The sequence below is a fragment of the Scophthalmus maximus genome, chromosome 11 (assembly GCF_022379125.1).
Source record: "Scophthalmus maximus strain ysfricsl-2021 chromosome 11, ASM2237912v1, whole genome shotgun sequence".
In the NCBI taxonomy this organism is placed as follows: Eukaryota; Metazoa; Chordata; class Actinopteri; order Pleuronectiformes; family Scophthalmidae; genus Scophthalmus; species Scophthalmus maximus.
Genome location: NC_061525.1, coordinates 6,496,857 through 6,513,982, shown reverse-complemented (window position 1 = coordinate 6,513,982; position 17,126 = coordinate 6,496,857). Strand labels below are relative to the sequence as shown.

The window sequence follows — 17,126 nt, the reverse complement described above, 5'->3', positions numbered from 1 at the left end:
ATCTTAACCATACGCAGAGGTGAAACGGAGCAATATTGGAGTCTGATTCAGTTGACTGATCCAGGCCTTGAGCTGAAGATGCAGGCTGGATGCGAGCTATAGTCTCTCAGAGCGGCTTGCGAAGGGAGGGAAAGCTATTATTGCTGCGAAGGCTTGTTGAGCAATAAAGCACAATCTTATTTCCCCCCTCAGACAGTGGCCATAAACCCACACAGACACACAGGGTCAGTGGGGGGGAGGTCTGAGAGGAGGCCTGCTTTATTACTCCCCATTCCTCTGTTCGCCTGCGCTGTCATACACACCTCTCCACCTGCTCCATCTCTTGCAGGATTACTGTAATCAACAGTGGCAACATGGTTATACTCCGCAGAGCCTCGGACTTCACAGACCACGGGCCTCTGTGCCACCTGACTTGCAAAAAAGACAGAGTACTCCTGCTGCGGAGGATTGCAAAAGCACAGAAATAGATGGTCCGAAAACAAGACTTCCCTCCCTGTGCTTGTACAGCCAATGCCGAGAAGGAAAAAAAAGCAAACATCTTCCTCTGTACTGCAAACGTTTCCCAGCACTCTTCCTCTGTCCAAAAGGCTCTCACTGATTGAGATGTGCCGCTCTCCGAAATGAAAAAGCTGTTAGCAGTGGCACTGGACTGTGAAACGGGGGCGACCATTCAAGAGCATTTTTGGCAAACACAGAGAGGAGACTTTTGGGAAATTCATGGTACAGCAAACACCACCACTGGAGTGGCCACTCGGTGGCTGACACAGAAATACAGATGAGAGAGGTTCGCAGGCGGAATTTCCCGACTCCCCTCGTGCGCTCTCATCTAACGTCCCGAAGCGGTTCCTCTTTGTATACCTGCCACACCTGTAGCCTCTGTCCCCCTGTCTTCACAGAGGCCTTGTTGCATCAATCAACAACCCGAGTCCTCTCGTTATGATTCAGCAGCAGTGCCGCGACTGCCATTTAATTAAAACAATCCCATTACCTTTCCGGAGTGATTAAATGGCTTCATCGCTTGATTTTGCACATTTTCTGTCTTCATTGTTAAAGGTCTGTGAACTCAAGCCCCATTAAATTACAAAGACCTTCTCTGCTGCTCTGTTGGGTTGCAAATGGCGAGCCCGGACCGAGGGAGCAGCGACAGATGGAGAAGGATACATAAGCATAAGGTGTTTTTGCGAGAAGGACGCTATGGCGAGTGTTTCCGCTTAATTATGTAATGGAGCATGTAAGGGGCTTAATTGGAGGGCTCTGATCATACACTGCGAGGCGCGACGTGCCTCCGCCACCTCACTGCGTCTCACCTCGCCGGCATATAATTTGCCAGGGCCTATCCGGCACATCATACGCAATGATGAGTGCTGCTAAATTATTCATTATTTGTACCTTGTATTCATCACTGTACAATGATTATAGCAGAATCCAAAAGAGAAGGAAATGGGCCAAAGGGAGGTGAGCTGTTGCTTGAAGGATATGATTAAAGGGGAGCAGACCAGCAGCCATGTCAAGTTAATAGGCTCGTATGAATAATGCAAGTGCGAGGGGAAAGAGGCCCAAGAGAGAGGTGGGCTGTGCTGCGTTCCCGTCTTTCCAATGCGTTGGCTCAGACACAGAGCCACGATCGCTGCGCGTTTCCTGTCCTCAAACAACGGCGCTGCAAATGAATGCGATTCTTGTTCCATGGCACTTAAATCCCTGCTGTTTGATGTCTTTGTCAAACAGCAGAGGGGATTATTTTTTTTTTGATTATTATTACGGGAATGGTGGGAACAGTCAGTAGCAGTCGCGTGACTGGCGTGTTAGTTGGCTTGCACGGCAGACCATCTCTTACACAGCGATATATTAGGAATTTCCTGGGACACCAGCGACTGCAGCCTTCCTGCTCCAAAGGAGCATGTGAGCAAAGTGTTTTCTGGGTGAACACAGACATATAATCTTTTAAAAAGGCACATTTAATTTAATTTTACTTCTATCGCTGTTGGTAGCTATCACCGATACTCACTATCAAAATATTTAACATTTACTTCAGACCATATTGAGGCTTATTGTCAGCTCTCATTTGAACCAGAGCTACTCTACATCTCGCAACCTTTTTTCAGAAACAAAGTAATTGAGAGGTAGAATTTAAAGTGACATTATAACATACTTGGCACATACTCTGCTGTTCCTGTTGACTAAGCCTGTTGATTTAACAAAGGGTAGGGCTAACAGTGACGGATTCTGAAATCATCACGGGGGCAGAGTCTTGTGATTGTGAAGAAATTGATAACGGATAAAAACTCAGGCTTGTTTCAGACGACCACACCTTCCCTGGAAATGTTTCGATATGAGCCTGAACTCTCATACTCAGCGTTGTGGACAAAAATGTGACTAGGCTCCTTCATAATTATTAGATAAGTATCACAGATTGAACTTGTGTGAAAGGTGAGATAAAGGTAAGGCTCACACAGTAGGCAGTAAAACAACATTGGTTTAGACTTGGATCTTGCCTGTAGGTCAAAATTAAATTTAGAAGTCAAATGCAAATGTTCTTTCCATTATGTAACACCAACCGACAGTTACCGCCTGGTTTCAAACACGACTGCTCCATGAAATCCTTTCACGGTGGCGGATCAGGTTTCTTCCACTTGTGAAGGAGCAATCTGTGAAGCAAGTGGAAACAAGATTCTGCTAAAAAAATCTAAGCACAAGACTGGAAACCAATATCATTATTAGCACTCACAACTAAATCGGTATTCATTTATATGTCATTCATATGTCATAATGCTTTTAAAGGTCTTAACTGTGTACAAAAACTCAATATACTGTATATATATATATATATATATATATATATATATATTTTAGTTTATTAACTCAAACTCTTCACTTGTTGCTTGTTAACACGTGATTTTTAAGTGGTCAGATATATTATAAATTGAATCATCAAGTGCACTAAACACGATATTAGCATTTTTTTAAGATATCAGCCTGATTACACTTAAGGTCGTGACAGCATGCCTCCTCCTGAAAAGCCCTTGAAACACAATGGCCGCTCTTGGTTGGTGCGTAATTGAATTCAGTGCTGAAGGTGTCATCGGTTCATTGTGTACCAATGATACACTGCTGCAAGTGTGGGGGACTGGATGGTGTTGGTGATAGACGGGAGGCTGAAGGAAAGGTGGATGAATGGAGCGGGCGAAGAGGAGGTGACAGGGAAAGACGAGCACTCATAAACAGCTACACACACACACACACGCACACAGAAGCACACAGAGCAGGAACAGCTGCTCTCCAAACACCCCCATCCATCAGCCACTGCAGTGTGACTGTGTAACGGCGTCTGCTCCAAACCCTCTCCACCGCACAACCTAAGCAACCTGTGAGTGTGAGAGTCTGAGACAGAGAGAGACATGAAATGAAGAGTGTGTGTGTGTGTGTGTGTGTGTGTGTGTGTGTGTGTGTGTGTGTATATTTGTGAGTCAGTTCACTTCCAGTTTGCAAGAAACGGAGCTGAGCTCTGTCTCTCTCTTTCCTCAGTTTCATTCTGTGACGTTAAGTAAGGGAGGAATTAAAGGGGGAGAGGTGGAAGACGACGTATTCAGATCCTTGTACTTAAACAAATGTAGCAATAAGACAATGTGAAACTACTGTATGACAAGTTCAGTTAAGATCACTATTCAAAATGTTGCTTTTATAAAAGTACAATACCGAAGTCTTATCGGCAAATTCCACTAAAATATCAAAACTGAAAGCACAGCCCCGTGCAGAATTGGTCAGTTCCAGAGTGTTATTTTATGTTATTTAATTGAATTTAATCTCTCTAAATCTCTCTTCTACAGCCAGTCAAGATTGAGCTTATTTAAACTGCTTAATATTCTGCGCGTAGTTCAGACAGGGTAGAGCAAAGCATCATATTTTATAAGCGGCTCACATCTTAATACTGTATCTCCAAATCTCAATCTGCAAAACAGCCACAGCTGTGTTACCCTTTGAAAAGTATTAGGATAATAATTAATTTAGAGTTTAGTCTTTAAAATGTCACCAACACCAACCGCAATATCTAAAAGACCAAGGTGACATATTCAGATTTCTTGTTTTGGTCCAATACCCATATGAATACAATTCATTTAACTATAAATAAAACAGGGAGAATAAGGAGAAGCTGGCACCAAAGAATGTTTAGCATTTTCACCATAATAATTTAAGTGTTATAAGAATTGTTGACTAATTATCTGTTGAACAGGAAATTGAATAATGAGCTGTTTCAGAATGAATGATAACACGGAAAGCATGTGTCTAAGTAGAGAACGTGAGTGAATGTGTTTCGTTGCTCTCTGCCAGTGGTGGGCCGGGGGATCAGGGTGACTGTGCGGGGGGGGGGGGTGTCACTGCGTCTCCTGGCCGGAGATGAGAAGCAGCTGCCGAGTCCATTGCTATTTCCAGCTCTCTCCTCTTCCTATCCTACCCTCTCATTTTCCAAAACACTGCTTCTTCCCTCTGCCTTGCCGGGGCTCACGTGAAGTCGTCCAGCGACTCTCCCTCAGGCCCAGGTCGTGGCAAACACCACGGAACGAGCAGTTACAGGACAGCTCCCGGCGTTGTCGTGAAACTGCTACACCCTCATTCGTGTGTTTTCCACCCGCCCACTCCCCAGCCACGCTGATCTCAGCCTGGACTTTACCCTGAACCCTCCGTTTCCCCAGCTCTCTCTTCCTTTTTCCTCTTTCCGCATGGCTCTCCATCTGTTTCTGCTGGCGGTGTTTCTACCTGATCGCCTCCGTCACACTGCCATCCCATCAGCAGTCGCTGTCCCTTCTAATCTGTCTTTTGACCCTGGCACCATATGCTTACGTGCACATCAATCCCTGTTCGTAGGGATTCGAGATGCCTTTCGAGTCTTTTTAATTCTCCCGATGTGCCTTCTTGTCTGCTTATTCCATGAATAAAACATATCCAAATTGAATTCACCATGCAAATGATATCATTGACTCACAGGAAGGGCCCGTACCACCTTAAAAGAGTCGCTGAATGGAGCCTGGTTTTCTCCACTGGTATTTTGATAGCAGAGTGACAGATGAGGCTGCAGAGAATGGATGAATCCCCCGTGGATTCAGGTGTATGATATGTAATGGAATTATAGTGGAATTTAAAGGACCAGGCACATATGAATTATTGAATCCAGCCCTTTTTTTGCATTCATCTAATCTGCTATTCCTTTTTTAGTTTCAGTTGGATGATTTATGGAGCCTGGCAGTGTTGTAGACCAGCGACCGGGCAGAGGAGAGCTGATTTGGTGGTGTGACTAAAACAGGCCAATTGGTCCGTGTGATTTGCATTTGCAGTGGGCGAGTTCGTGAGCGACGTGCTTCTGGTGCCAGAGAAGTGCAAGTTCTTCCACAAGGAGCGTATGGACATGTGCGTCAGCCACCAGCAGTGGCACGGCGTTGCCAAAGAGGTAAGGAAGGAATCACGTCATAGGAAACAGTGGGAGGCTGCATCTCAGAGATAGCAGAGCGATGGAAAAGAAAAGAGGCGGGGGGGGGCTAGAGCATCAGCTCAACTTTCAGAAATTGAAATAATCACATTTGGAGTCCCTTCTCCTTGTCACACTGTTGTTCACACTTTTACTTTCCAGTGCTTCCTCTTCCCTCCCTGATGTCCGTCCACCTGTCTCCACGAGTCTCCAAGGCCCTCTGATCACAGGGCTCACTGGGAGCACTCACATTTCAGCTGCTAATCAGATTAGTGTTGTGGCTCTAATGCAACTAATTCCCCCTGGGCAGCAACAGAGCCGGCCCCTGGGGGCCACTCTAACCACGACAGCACGAGCAGCGGCTCATTGAGCCTGTCAAGCCTCTGCTTGAGCCGCTCCCTGCGTCATGCTGCCCGAGTCTTGCTCTGCCCCAACACGAAGTACAAAGTGCATCCGCGCGGCCTTATATGTTTTTGAGAGGCACAAGCACGACCGTCAGTTGATTTTGCTAGGACCAAAAAAAAATAAAAAATATCCGTCCTTAACCCGACTGCCGCTGAGACGATCTCGCGCAGGGCAGCTAATCCTCGACTGCCCCGGTGGAGTTTCTCAGCGGCCATCAGTTCGACTGCGGTCGCACGCTGCACCTCCGAGGCTGCAGCTCTGTTGAAAAATAGCACGTCAGTTAAAGGACTGCCCGACTTTTTGGAAGTGTGGCCCATTGATCATTCTAGTCAGTATGTGACAAGAGCAATGACTATAAGAATCAGTACGTCTATATTCTGTAGGAGGACAGATCTGTTACCATGTCAGGTAACAGCAAGGGACTAATGCTCTACTACGAGTCATAAAGTAAAAATATAGTTTGTGAGGTGCGATAGAATCCCGTCTCAGCTTAGCTCGGCCCTGCGCCGTGTTCAGCAGATCTCATCTCCAGCTCTCTTCCTCTGCCCTGTCAGGCCTGTGCCAAGAGCTCCATGGTGCTGCACAGCTACGACATTATGTTGCCCTGTGGCATCGACAAGTTCAAGGGCACGGAGTACGTGTGCTGCCCCTCCTACCGCATCGCAGAGTCCGCCCCGCCCTCCCTGCCCTCCCAGGAGGACGACGACGACGACGACGACGACGAGGAGGAGGAGGTAGAGGATGAGGAGATTGACGAGGCCGACCTGGACGAGGAGGATGCCGTAGAGGACAGGTGGGCAGATGTGAAAGGGGCGGGGGCTAAGTCTGTGTGCGATTGTGTTCATGATCATGGCATGTCTCTGGAATATGGCGAGCTTAATATCCGCTCTGGTGAAGGGCAGGTATTAGCAGCCATTTGGATGAAATAAAGAGCCGTGACATTAACCTTCGGCAGCTGCTCTGCATTGCTTGATAAATCACTCCTGCTCCTGGCGTTCACCCCCTTCGCTCATTCATCTCCACCTCTCCTCTCCTCCTCAGTGAAACGGCGCCCGACGAGCAGCCCACACAAAAGGAGGAGCCACTGGACGGGGACGAAGACGGGGAGGAGGAGGAGGAGGATGAGGAGGAGTACCACTACGTCTACGAGGACGAGGAGGTGGACAGGGAGGACGAGGATGAGAAGAAGGACGGCAGTAAAATGTCAGAGAGCCAAGATGAGGACAAGACTCTGCAGGAAGTGAAAGGTTTGTAATGAGTTGTTTTAGATTTTAATGTCCTCCCTTCTCGCTCTCACTATCCCTCCATCACCTCTCTCCCCCTGCCTTACTGGCACTTTGCCCACCACTTAAATATAATCAAACCATTTCGACTCTTAAACTCCGTTACACTTAGATCTCAGCCAGACTGTAATTAGATAAATGTATGCATTAGCATTTACCCCTTTTTCTCATCTGTTCTGCTGTATCAGAGTACAAGGACAAATCCTCCTGCCATATTTGTAGCCAAAGTGCCGGTAAATGCTGCTCATCGCATACCTGAAGTAGTTGCTCCTACACTTGTATTACTCTGTTTAACCATACTCTTTAGACGTAGCAGTGGTAAGGAGTGTTTGACGGTAGTGTTTGTTGTCGAGACTGGATTTGAGTGCCGCCACCAGTGGCCAGATGATCTAACAAGCTGTCCCCTGGCAGCGGTGTGCACCCTGGAGGCTGAGACCGGCCCCTGCCGCGCCTCCATGCCCCGCTGGCACTTCGACATGGGCCAGGGGAAGTGTGCGCGCTTCATATACGGGGGCTGTGCCGGCAACCGCAACAATTTCGACTCAGAGGAGTACTGCATGGCCGTGTGCAAGCGCCTGAGTAAGTCTCATGTGACAGAGGCCGGTCTGACAACGCCCCTCTCTCTCTCTGTCTGTGTGTGTCTTTGCTGCAGACTCTCTGCCGAAAAAACTCTAATGGATAATGTAGGTTTAGTCCGACTTATTAGCAGAACTCATGTTCTGCAGTCGTCAGCTCTAACTCATCGTAACACTGCAGCTCTTGTCACCATGTCACTCCCCCGCCACCACAATCACTACAACTGAGTTCACACCACAAAGTCCCTCTCTTTTGTTTTTATTCCACTGAAATAGTGGCTGCAGCTATGATTATTTATTGATAAATGGTTGATTTTATTTTCATAATGTGTCAGTTATATTTATGGGTAATTGTTAAGGCCAAAACAAAAGATAAAACCTAAATCTCAGGAAATACAGCCAGTTCACAGCCAAATATATGTAATTTACAATCATTTAAAACAAAGGAAAGTACCGAAGCTTTACACCGAAGAAGCTGGAAACTGATTTTTATTTTTATTTTTGCTTGATGAATATCTTTAACTACTTATCAAAATTGAGGGTTATTAATTTTCTGATTATAGTAAATCACTTTAAAACATCCAGTTGTTTACTAGTAAATAGGCTATTTGAATTAAAATTTGTTGTTTTTAAATCAAAATATATCAAATCCCCCAAAATATGACTTTCACTAGTTTCCTTTCTCTTTTTTTGTTCATTAATATGCATGTTAACCTCAAACAGAGTTTGCTGTCATCTTTGTTTACCTGCCAGTGTTTACTCCTGCCATTTCGTCTGTCTGCCTGTCGGCAACCTGTCCTTCCGTCTGTCCTTCCGTCTGTCTGTCTGTCTGTCTGTCTGTCTGTCTGTCTGTCTGTCTGTCTGTCTGTCTGTCTGTCTGTCTGTCTGTCTGTCTGTCTGTCTGTCTGTCTGCCCACAGAGCACTGCCGCTACTTTTGCTAGAACCTCACCAGCACATGTCAGCAAGCACTTTTTTTTTTTCATCAGTTCAAACACAGTTCATTGCCATAGCACACTGGATTTTCTATTTGGATCTTTCTCAGATTTTCTAAATATGACTTCATGGGCTGGAGCAGTAAAGTTTAGACAAGCATATATGTGTTCATCCGTTAATCCGCCCCGCCCGCGTCCTGTTTTTGATGGTGGAGTAAATGAGGTCTCTTCTTGTTTGCGCGCCTGGAGCATTATTGTTTTGTTTTTTCACGAGTTGCAGAGATGCGTGGAGCGAATCCTGCGTGACTCTATCGCAAGGCTCCCAGAACTGAGGCCTCTGGCCCCGCCTCAGATGACCCGGCCGTCAAACACGGAGATATTTCCATTAGTGTTGGAAACGCAGCCTGTCAGCGGAAAGCCGATGGGAAGATGAAAAGAATTCAAAAGGAAAGACTGTCAGATTGCCTTAGATTTATCAGAGTTCAGGGGGTTGGAAGAACGCCAATGAGAGGAGCGCTTCTGTGAGGATTTTTGTCTAACTTCGATCTGCATTCCACTTTCTACTCGTCCTCTGTCCTCTCTCTGTGCTCAGAGTCTGTCCAGATCTTTGTGCCTAGCCGTGTCTGGCTGGATCGGCCTGTCTTCTCCGTCACTGTGCATGTCAATCTGTCCGGTTGTCAGTTTGCAGCCGCGCGCCCTCACCGTCTGTTTTCTGAATTCGCAGCCGTGCCCCCGACCCCTCAGCCCACCGACGATGTGGACATCTACTTTGAGACCCCGGCCGACGACAAGGAGCACAGTCGCTTCCAGAGGGCCAAGGAGCAGCTGGAGATCAGGCACCGCAATCGCATGGAGAGGGTGAGCAACCCGGTCGAATCGAGGCACCACTTCCTGAATGAAAGAGGCAACAAGCAAAGACTTTTTACTGCTCCTCTTACAAAACGATGATATGATTATCAACACCACAAAATCAAAGAAGGCTGTGCTTAGTTCCTGGATCAGAGATATTTTACCGAAACCAACAGCAAACGCTTTTATCCAAAAACTACAAAACAAGGCAATACTCTTAATTATGCCTGGTGATAAACGTTCACAGGAGGAGGAGCACATTTACTCTTTTCATAGAGGGCAGTCTTACAGTGTGAGAGCTGTTGCCCTTCATTGATTTCCCTCACTAAGAAGAAGAGCTCAAATAAGAACACGTAAAAACAAGAATTTGTAGTGAAAGTGAGACTTTTCTCCCCGTGAGCTTGTTGGGGGTGTAGCTGAGAGCAGCTGTTACCTGAAAGGATTCAGGACCAGAAGATGTTCAAGTCACTTCTCCTCCCCGTTGACATTTAGAGAAAATGACTGATGGACCTCATTATTGTGTCCAAACCTCTGAACCTCTGGTTTTGATAACGAGTCGACCACTCTGCATCTCGCCTCATTTGCTTCCCTCTCGGTGTCTATCTCACTCACTCCAGGTAAGAAAGGAATGGGAAGAGGCTGATCGCCAGGCTAAGAACCTGCCCAAGGCTGAGAGGCAGACACTGATCCAGGTAAGACGATGATCCCCCCCCCCCCTGGGAGTCCCCCCTCCCTTTGTCCCTTTGTTTGGGTGAGATGTGACGGCTTACGGGCTCTGGATCCATCTCTTCCTGTGCCATTAAATATCTCTTTCCCCCGGCTGCTCTATCTTTATCACGCCGAGGCTAAATTAGGGCACACTCTGAATGGGGAGACTTGTAAACGAGTCCCTAACTCCCCCGACAAGCCTCAGAGGCGACACGACTGAAAACGAGACTTGTTTTCTCTTTCTGTTTCTGTTCCGTTAAGTAGGCGCTGAAGGAGCTGTGTTGCGTCGTACTGTTCAAAGTGCATGTACATATTTGTGTTTGTTCGTCACTTTGTTTGTAGCACTTCCAAGCCATGGTGGAGTCCCTGGAGGAGGAGGCAGCCAGTGAGAAGCAGCAGCTGGTGGAGACTCACCTCGCCCGGGTGGAGGCCATGCTGAATGACCGGCGCCGTCTGGCCCTGGAGAACTACCTGGCTGCACTGCAGGCCGACCCCCCCAGGGTAGACAGCACACGCCGGCCTTTGAGAGCATCCTCTATCCTCTCCTCACCTCTCTCCATCTGTCTATTGCTTTTTTTCCCTCGTCTCACATTCGTGTGCAAACACATTAACGCACACGTCGGCCACACCGCGCCCGGCCTCACACTACTTACGGCCTGTGGCTAATCTCGTATCCTGTCAAAAGACCCTCTGCCAACTCGCAGTTCATCGTGAGGAGAATGGATTACTGCAGCCAGAAAAACACACATGCCAAAAGCCTTCATGAGCACAAAGTCAATCACATTTGAACCCTCAGCTTTAATCCCTGTGTCGCTGTGTTTTTTTTTCCTTTTATCTAATCTAATCTAGTCTTTTGATCCTTTTGCCAGCGCACAGTGTGGTACCCTGTTGCAAGGTGCTGGTCCTCTCTCTTAGTCCCAGTTTTGGGCTTGCTTCCCAAAAAAATTTATGAAAATTGTTTTTTATTTTGCTCTCATTTTTAACGTAACAAGTTTGCCTCAATGGGAGCGGGCGATGTTTTATCCTGCGTCTGTTGGACCTCCCCAAATGGTTGATTACGTCATGTGACGGTATTTCATTTCAATCTCATTAGGTGCTGCAGGAGATTTGATGTCCTTTTTAAATGCTGTGAATGTCTTCCCCCTCACGTTTGACAGCAGTGTACTTGTCTTTCTTCTCCTTGGGAATGTCAAGAGGAAGCGGGGAATATCATTTTCATGTTACTTTGCGTTTTTAGTAGCTTAAAGGGTGCTCATGTCTAATCAGACTAGGCTGGTTTATTATTTCAAATCAAAGTTGCGTGAATCTGATGTAATATTTTTGAGTGAAAACATATAAAGGGGACGTGAAAGTATACATCACTTTCAAATGAATTTGATGAATGACCATGAAATTAGAAGATAAATAGAACTGATTGATTGCTCTCATGTCACATACTTATCCATCTAATCATCTGTATGACACAGAAATAGTTATGAGGCTGTGTTTTGCCACCCAACGCGACCAACCCCTTCCTTCTTCCTCCTCAGCCTCACCGCATCCTACAGGCCCTGAGACGGTACGTCCGTGCGGAGAACAAGGACCGCCAGCACACCATCCGACACTACCAGCATGTCCTGGCTGTGGATCCAGAGAAGGCAGCTCAGATGAAGTCGCAGGTCAGTGAGTTTTTTTAATTTTTTTATCCTAACAATCATGACCCGTGATCCTCTGGTTTGGCTTTGGTTTGCCTCGTTTCGTCAAATCCACTGCTGAAAACTCAATCCTTCAAATTCACTTCACAGTGAAGTGAAACAGCGGAGAAAGCATCAAATCGACACATTTGAGAAGCTGGAACCAGCGAAATTTACTCATCTCGGATTCATACAGTTAATCGTGAATCAACTGTGTCGTCCTTCTGTTCTGTGCATTTCATTTTTGTTAATTGGTCGCCTCCTCCCTGGCCTACTTTTGACAATAAAGACGTACTTAATGAGAGAGGCCGTGTCAGTAAATGTGAAACCTCATTCTGAGCCACTCCGAGAGCTCACACTCCTCCTGTTCCTGCTCTGACAGGGGGAGGATAATGATGTCTCAGCCCCTCTGTCCTGTTTTCTAAGTGCGTAGGAGGTAGAAAGAGTGTGTGTTTCTCTGAGTTGAAGCCCGGGAGGAGTGAGTGAGTGAGTGAGTGGGCTCTCCTGACGGAGGGAGGGCTGGCGTTTCATTCACTTAAGCCTCAGCCGAAGATTAAAATTGCGCAGGTTTTTGTATAATGCTGGACTCTGAGCCGCTGCGCGGGGATTTGGCTTGCAGAAGCTCCTCTGTTGGATGTACTCGCCTGTGTGTGTGTGTGTGTGTGTGTGTGTGTGTGTGTGTGTGTGTGTGTGTGTGTGTGTGTGTGTGTGTGTGTGTGTGTGTGTGTGTGTGTGTGTGTGTGTGTGTGTGTGTCAGTGCCCAGTACACCATTTATAGTTATTCCCCACCGTTACAGATGACACAGCAGATGGATGAAACAACATAGTGAGGAGGAGGACGACGAGAGGGGACGGGGACTGAAGGGTTACTGTTGAGATGAATCGTGGGATCTGGGAGGCGGGGAGCCTCTGTGCCTCACGAGAAGCCAATCTGTGCTGTTGTGCTCTCTCAGTATTTATTTGTCGAGCCTTGCCCCTGTTCATTCCTTCACCCGGGCCAATCCCGCAGCAGCATCTGATCTGCATTTCCAGTTTCTTTGCAACTTGTTGTTCTGTCGTGGATTTGACATGTGATGTGGAAGTGCGTTACAAACCAATCCTTTGTAAATAGCGGGCTTGTGGTGCTTTACATAACTGTGCTGTTATGTGACTTACTGGGATCAAGGTCATTCTGTTTTTTTAATAAAAGCCCCACCTGTCCAGCTCAGTTTAGGGGGCTCGGCGCATCAGAATCGAGATTCCAACGTTGCACCATGTCATTTTTTACAGTGAGGTTTGTTTGTGTAACGTGCAGAAGGACCAGCGCCACAGAAGGCAGCTGCCTGCCTCCGTAATGGGAAAGGTGCATTGTTGCCATCTGCCGCCGGCTCTGGTGCACTGCAGCCTCGTGCTGGAAGATCAAATCTGCCAATCATCATCGTGGGGAAATAAACACCGGTTACCTGCCAAGAAGTGGTCCGCTTTGTCAGCCGCTGGTAGCTTTTCGTGTCCTGCCAAACACGTTGGCAGCAGAAGTGTGGAAATATGTGTCCTCGCATTGCTGGTGGTGGCCATGAGAGTGACTTTTACAATACAACAACTCTATTTGATCAAAACACTGTTGTTTTGTTTGCAGTTTTTAAACCCAGACGGTGATGTAGTGGTGATCATTGGGACTGACAGGCAGCAGATCCCGTCGAGTCGGTTGAGAGCTTCGGGACCGATTTGAATATTACATGCCGCGACTTGTTTTTATGCCTGAGCGTTGGTTTCAGTTCACGCTCTGCACCAGAAGGAATTTCCGATGCCTCTGTGACAGCTCTGTTTGAATTTGTGAACATGAGCAACTGGCTTCCTTCATACACACTTGATTCTGTGCAGAGAGCAGTTATCTGTCCCTCTCCGAAATTTGTAATATATTTTATCATTTATCAAATGTGTCTATTTCTATTTCTACATCTCTGTGGCATTGAGGCAGTGGTTCCTTCCTGATCTGCTTCTTCCTCGTCTTCTTTCTCCTTTATTGTTGTCTTCTCCTTCGTCTCTTAGCCGTTCGTCGTGTCCTTCATGTGGGATTGAATCTCCTAACACCTCTTTGCGAGGAAACATTTTAATCTTCTCGCGCGCATTAGCTCGCCGCACCGCCATGATTTTCCTGCGTAAGGGCTGTCGCTTTGTGCGGTTCTCTGAAAGGGGAAAGCCAAGACTGTAATCTGTGACGCTATTAGGTGACAAAACTTGTAACCTCACCATTGACAATGACTGCAAGAGCGGGTTACATGGGGGATTTCCTGGGATAAGGGTGGTTTGTTAAATGTGAGCTTTCCAATAAATACTTAGTGTAATGTGTTGGGATGAACATACTATACTCATAGTCGCCGTCACTGGATTAGACTTGAAAGTATCATTCAGCTAATTTGATTTGTCATATGCCATAAAAATGTTATGCTTCTCTTAGTGCTTCTCCCTCTCAATGATTTTCTCCTTTTCTTCATCTTATATAATTATAAATCGAATCCCTTTGTGCTTTTAACTGTTGTTCAGACAAACATTGGCAAATGGAAGACAACACTTATTTATTTTTGGTATTTTATCGACTAAATTAAATCAATTAAACTTAAAGATTGATAAATTATCTACACTTCCACGCGGGTTGAAAATGACAATGATCAATTGTTCAGGATCCTTGGACTATAACATAACATCTTCATGCAGGGGAGGGGTTTCCCTGAACTCTGAAGGATTTTTTGGTTTCATGACAACCTGTGTTTTCCCCTGACAGGTGATGACCCACCTGCGTGTGATCGAGGAGAGGATGAATCAGAGTCTGTCTCTGCTCTACAAAGTACCTTACGTGGCCGAGGAGATTCAGGATGAAATTGGTGAGTCGTGCTGAGTCGAAGGGAGAAAAAAAACCCGGGCAGCCCGGAGGAGGGACGGTTTGCGTTCGTAAGAATGTAGTGTGCCAGACAGATAAAACCAGTACATCACATTTCCTCTAGCAAGACTGACAAAACAAACTGCTCTCTGTGCAAAGGGAAGCACCGATAGAGGAGAAGACCAGCAGACCAATTATCAGAGACAGAGAGAAACGTACTGTCTTTTCCTCAGTATGAATTTGTGGAGGGGAATTGAATACATCCACCGTCCTCTGTTTTTAAGGGTCTCTCCGGCTTTCATTTTTACCATCAGATCTAAAGCTGGGAACCGTATTCGGGATGTACTCATCTCCAGTGGCACGTTTTATTATTTTCCTTTGTCTCCTTTGGTTCATTAAAGGAACCATGGCGCGGTGGTGTTGCGGCACAGATTGAAGTGGGTGCGGTGACAGAACTGGGTCACAGCCTTCACCGTGCAAGCATCCTGTTGGGAGATGTGCAAATAGCTATCAGAAAATTGCTAATTGGTAGTTAGCAGAAATGGCGGCTCTCTGAGTGTTGGAAAAAGATTGCCAGCACTAACTAGGGAAACTCCCATTCTCTGCACATCGCTGCCACGTCACAGAATGACTGGAGTTAGCATGTGCCAGACTGGCTTATAAGCCTTATAAGTTAAGCATTATGAGTTATCTTATAAGCGCCCCCCCCCCCCAAATAAGTTAAAGGGGCAATACTCATCATTTGCCTTTTCCACAGACGAGCTACTCCAGGAGCAGAAAGCTGACATGGACCAGTTCCTGTCGTCAATCTCTGAATCACAGCCGGATGTCACCGTGTCGTCGGAGGAGAGCGTGGAGGTCCCCATGTCCGAGGGCAAACCCTACCGGCCCTTCCAGGTCACATCCTTGGGGTCCCGCCCAGAGCCTGAGGGTGAGCAGATCCGTCCTCAGACACAGTCGCGGGGCAGCGCCATGGATTGACACTGTGGCTGCGTGGGGAGCAACAAGCCACGCACACACAAGTCCTTCCGAAGGACACGGGTGACGCAGCACGCCAGAACTGTCGCACAGGGAAGGGAGGATAGGTTTACGATGTGTTTGACGCCAATGAAAATGTGTTGTGGAGCCATTGGTTTGGACTTATCTGTGCCTGCACAGTTCCCCGTGGCCTAGCCTTCAACACAGCACGAGTGAAGTTCAGATAAAAGCACAAAGCCTCGGGCTTTGTTGCGGAGTTGGAGCCAAAAGCTTTGGGGGAAAAATGAGCAGTCGTGGTTTTTCTTCTTTGTCACATTTGTGCCGAACAAAAGATTGAATTCTCAGCGAGATTGAAGGAAAATCACAAGTACATCCCCATGGCACATTTAATATATACATGCCAACACCCCTGGGGGCGTAGATAGAGCCAATTTTGGAAATGGCTCCCTTTTTTGGGGTTTGGTTATCGCTCAAATTTATTTTCGGACTCTTCCCTTCTGGACTCTTTTCCTAATCAATTAACACAGCTTGATAATCCTGCCTTTCTCTTCTCACTTAAGTTTTCTCTCTTCTTCCCTTCCCCTTTTCTGTTCTTCTTTTTTTTTCTGTTGCTCATTTCTATTGCCAAGGCGATCTATCAGACTCCCCACGTGCCTTCAAGAAAGGTTGGTGCCTCTGTTGCATCTTGTTTTTCTGCCTCCCCCGCTCCCCTCATCTCCCGAGCCATTCCCATCTACTGTTTTGTTCCACCGTTCTCCTTTTCCTTTCCCTCTGGTGCAATTCGGGAACCTCTCTCCCAACATTTCTGTTTCATCAGAAGCCGTCCGCTGGTTCATTTTCTCTCTACCTTCTTTTTGGTGACTCACAATGTGTGCTCGGGTCTCACTTTCTCTTGTGCTTTTCATCATACTTGGATTATCACCTCAGGCTGAAATCGCAAATGTCAGTGTCTTAGAGAGATATGTCGCAGCCAGCTCCCCTCTCTGAGAGTCTCCGGTTGCTGTCTGCCCGTCCTCAGTCAATTTGACAAAGCGCTTTCTCTTAATTATTCCGCCACACGCGCTTTAATTCCCCTCATCAGTCGCCCTCTTCCCGATAGGACCTGCGTGATTTAGTGACCCTGTCTGAGGCTCAGTGTTTCCACCGCTGACCCACAGCGCAAATTAAATTGGCCTAATTTGTCCTCCAAGACCTGACACGGCCATCGGGTGATGTCATCTGTCCCGTCTCATCTGAGCTTAACCTTGTGATCTTACTCAGGGTATAGAGAGACACCTTCCACCAATTGCTGAATCTAAATTTTAATGAGCTGTTTATTCCATATAACTTTGTGCCTCTGTATTTGCATTTTTCTTGTCCTACAACCTACAGTCGTGCTGCAGCTATGACTTTTCGTTATTTCTAAAC

General features: G+C 46.7%; 1 protein-coding gene across 5 annotated transcripts in view; it reads left to right on the top strand.

Moving 5' to 3' along the window:
* aplp2 (amyloid beta (A4) precursor-like protein 2) overlaps positions 1-17,126 on the top strand; it is a 51,162-nt gene that overhangs the window by 27,479 nt on the left and 6,557 nt on the right. For 2 of the 5 annotated variants that reach the window (XM_035622339.2, XM_035622337.2), the window contains exons 4-14: positions 5,328-5,440; positions 6,418-6,656; positions 6,905-7,110; positions 7,558-7,725; positions 9,379-9,512; positions 10,121-10,195; positions 10,554-10,712; positions 11,741-11,869; positions 14,646-14,745; positions 15,499-15,672; positions 16,349-16,384. In XM_035622339.2, coding sequence (XP_035478232.2) covers positions 5,328-5,440; positions 6,418-6,656; positions 6,905-7,110; positions 7,558-7,725; positions 9,379-9,512; positions 10,121-10,195; positions 10,554-10,712; positions 11,741-11,869; positions 14,646-14,745; positions 15,499-15,672; positions 16,349-16,384 — 1,533 coding nt within the window. The remainder of the gene's footprint in view (positions 1-5,327; positions 5,441-6,417; positions 6,657-6,904; positions 7,111-7,557; positions 7,726-9,378; positions 9,513-10,120; positions 10,196-10,553; positions 10,713-11,740; positions 11,870-14,645; positions 14,746-15,498; positions 15,673-16,348; positions 16,385-17,126) is intronic. The other 3 variants (XM_035622340.2, XM_035622338.2, XM_035622341.2) reach the window with 2 other exon arrangements.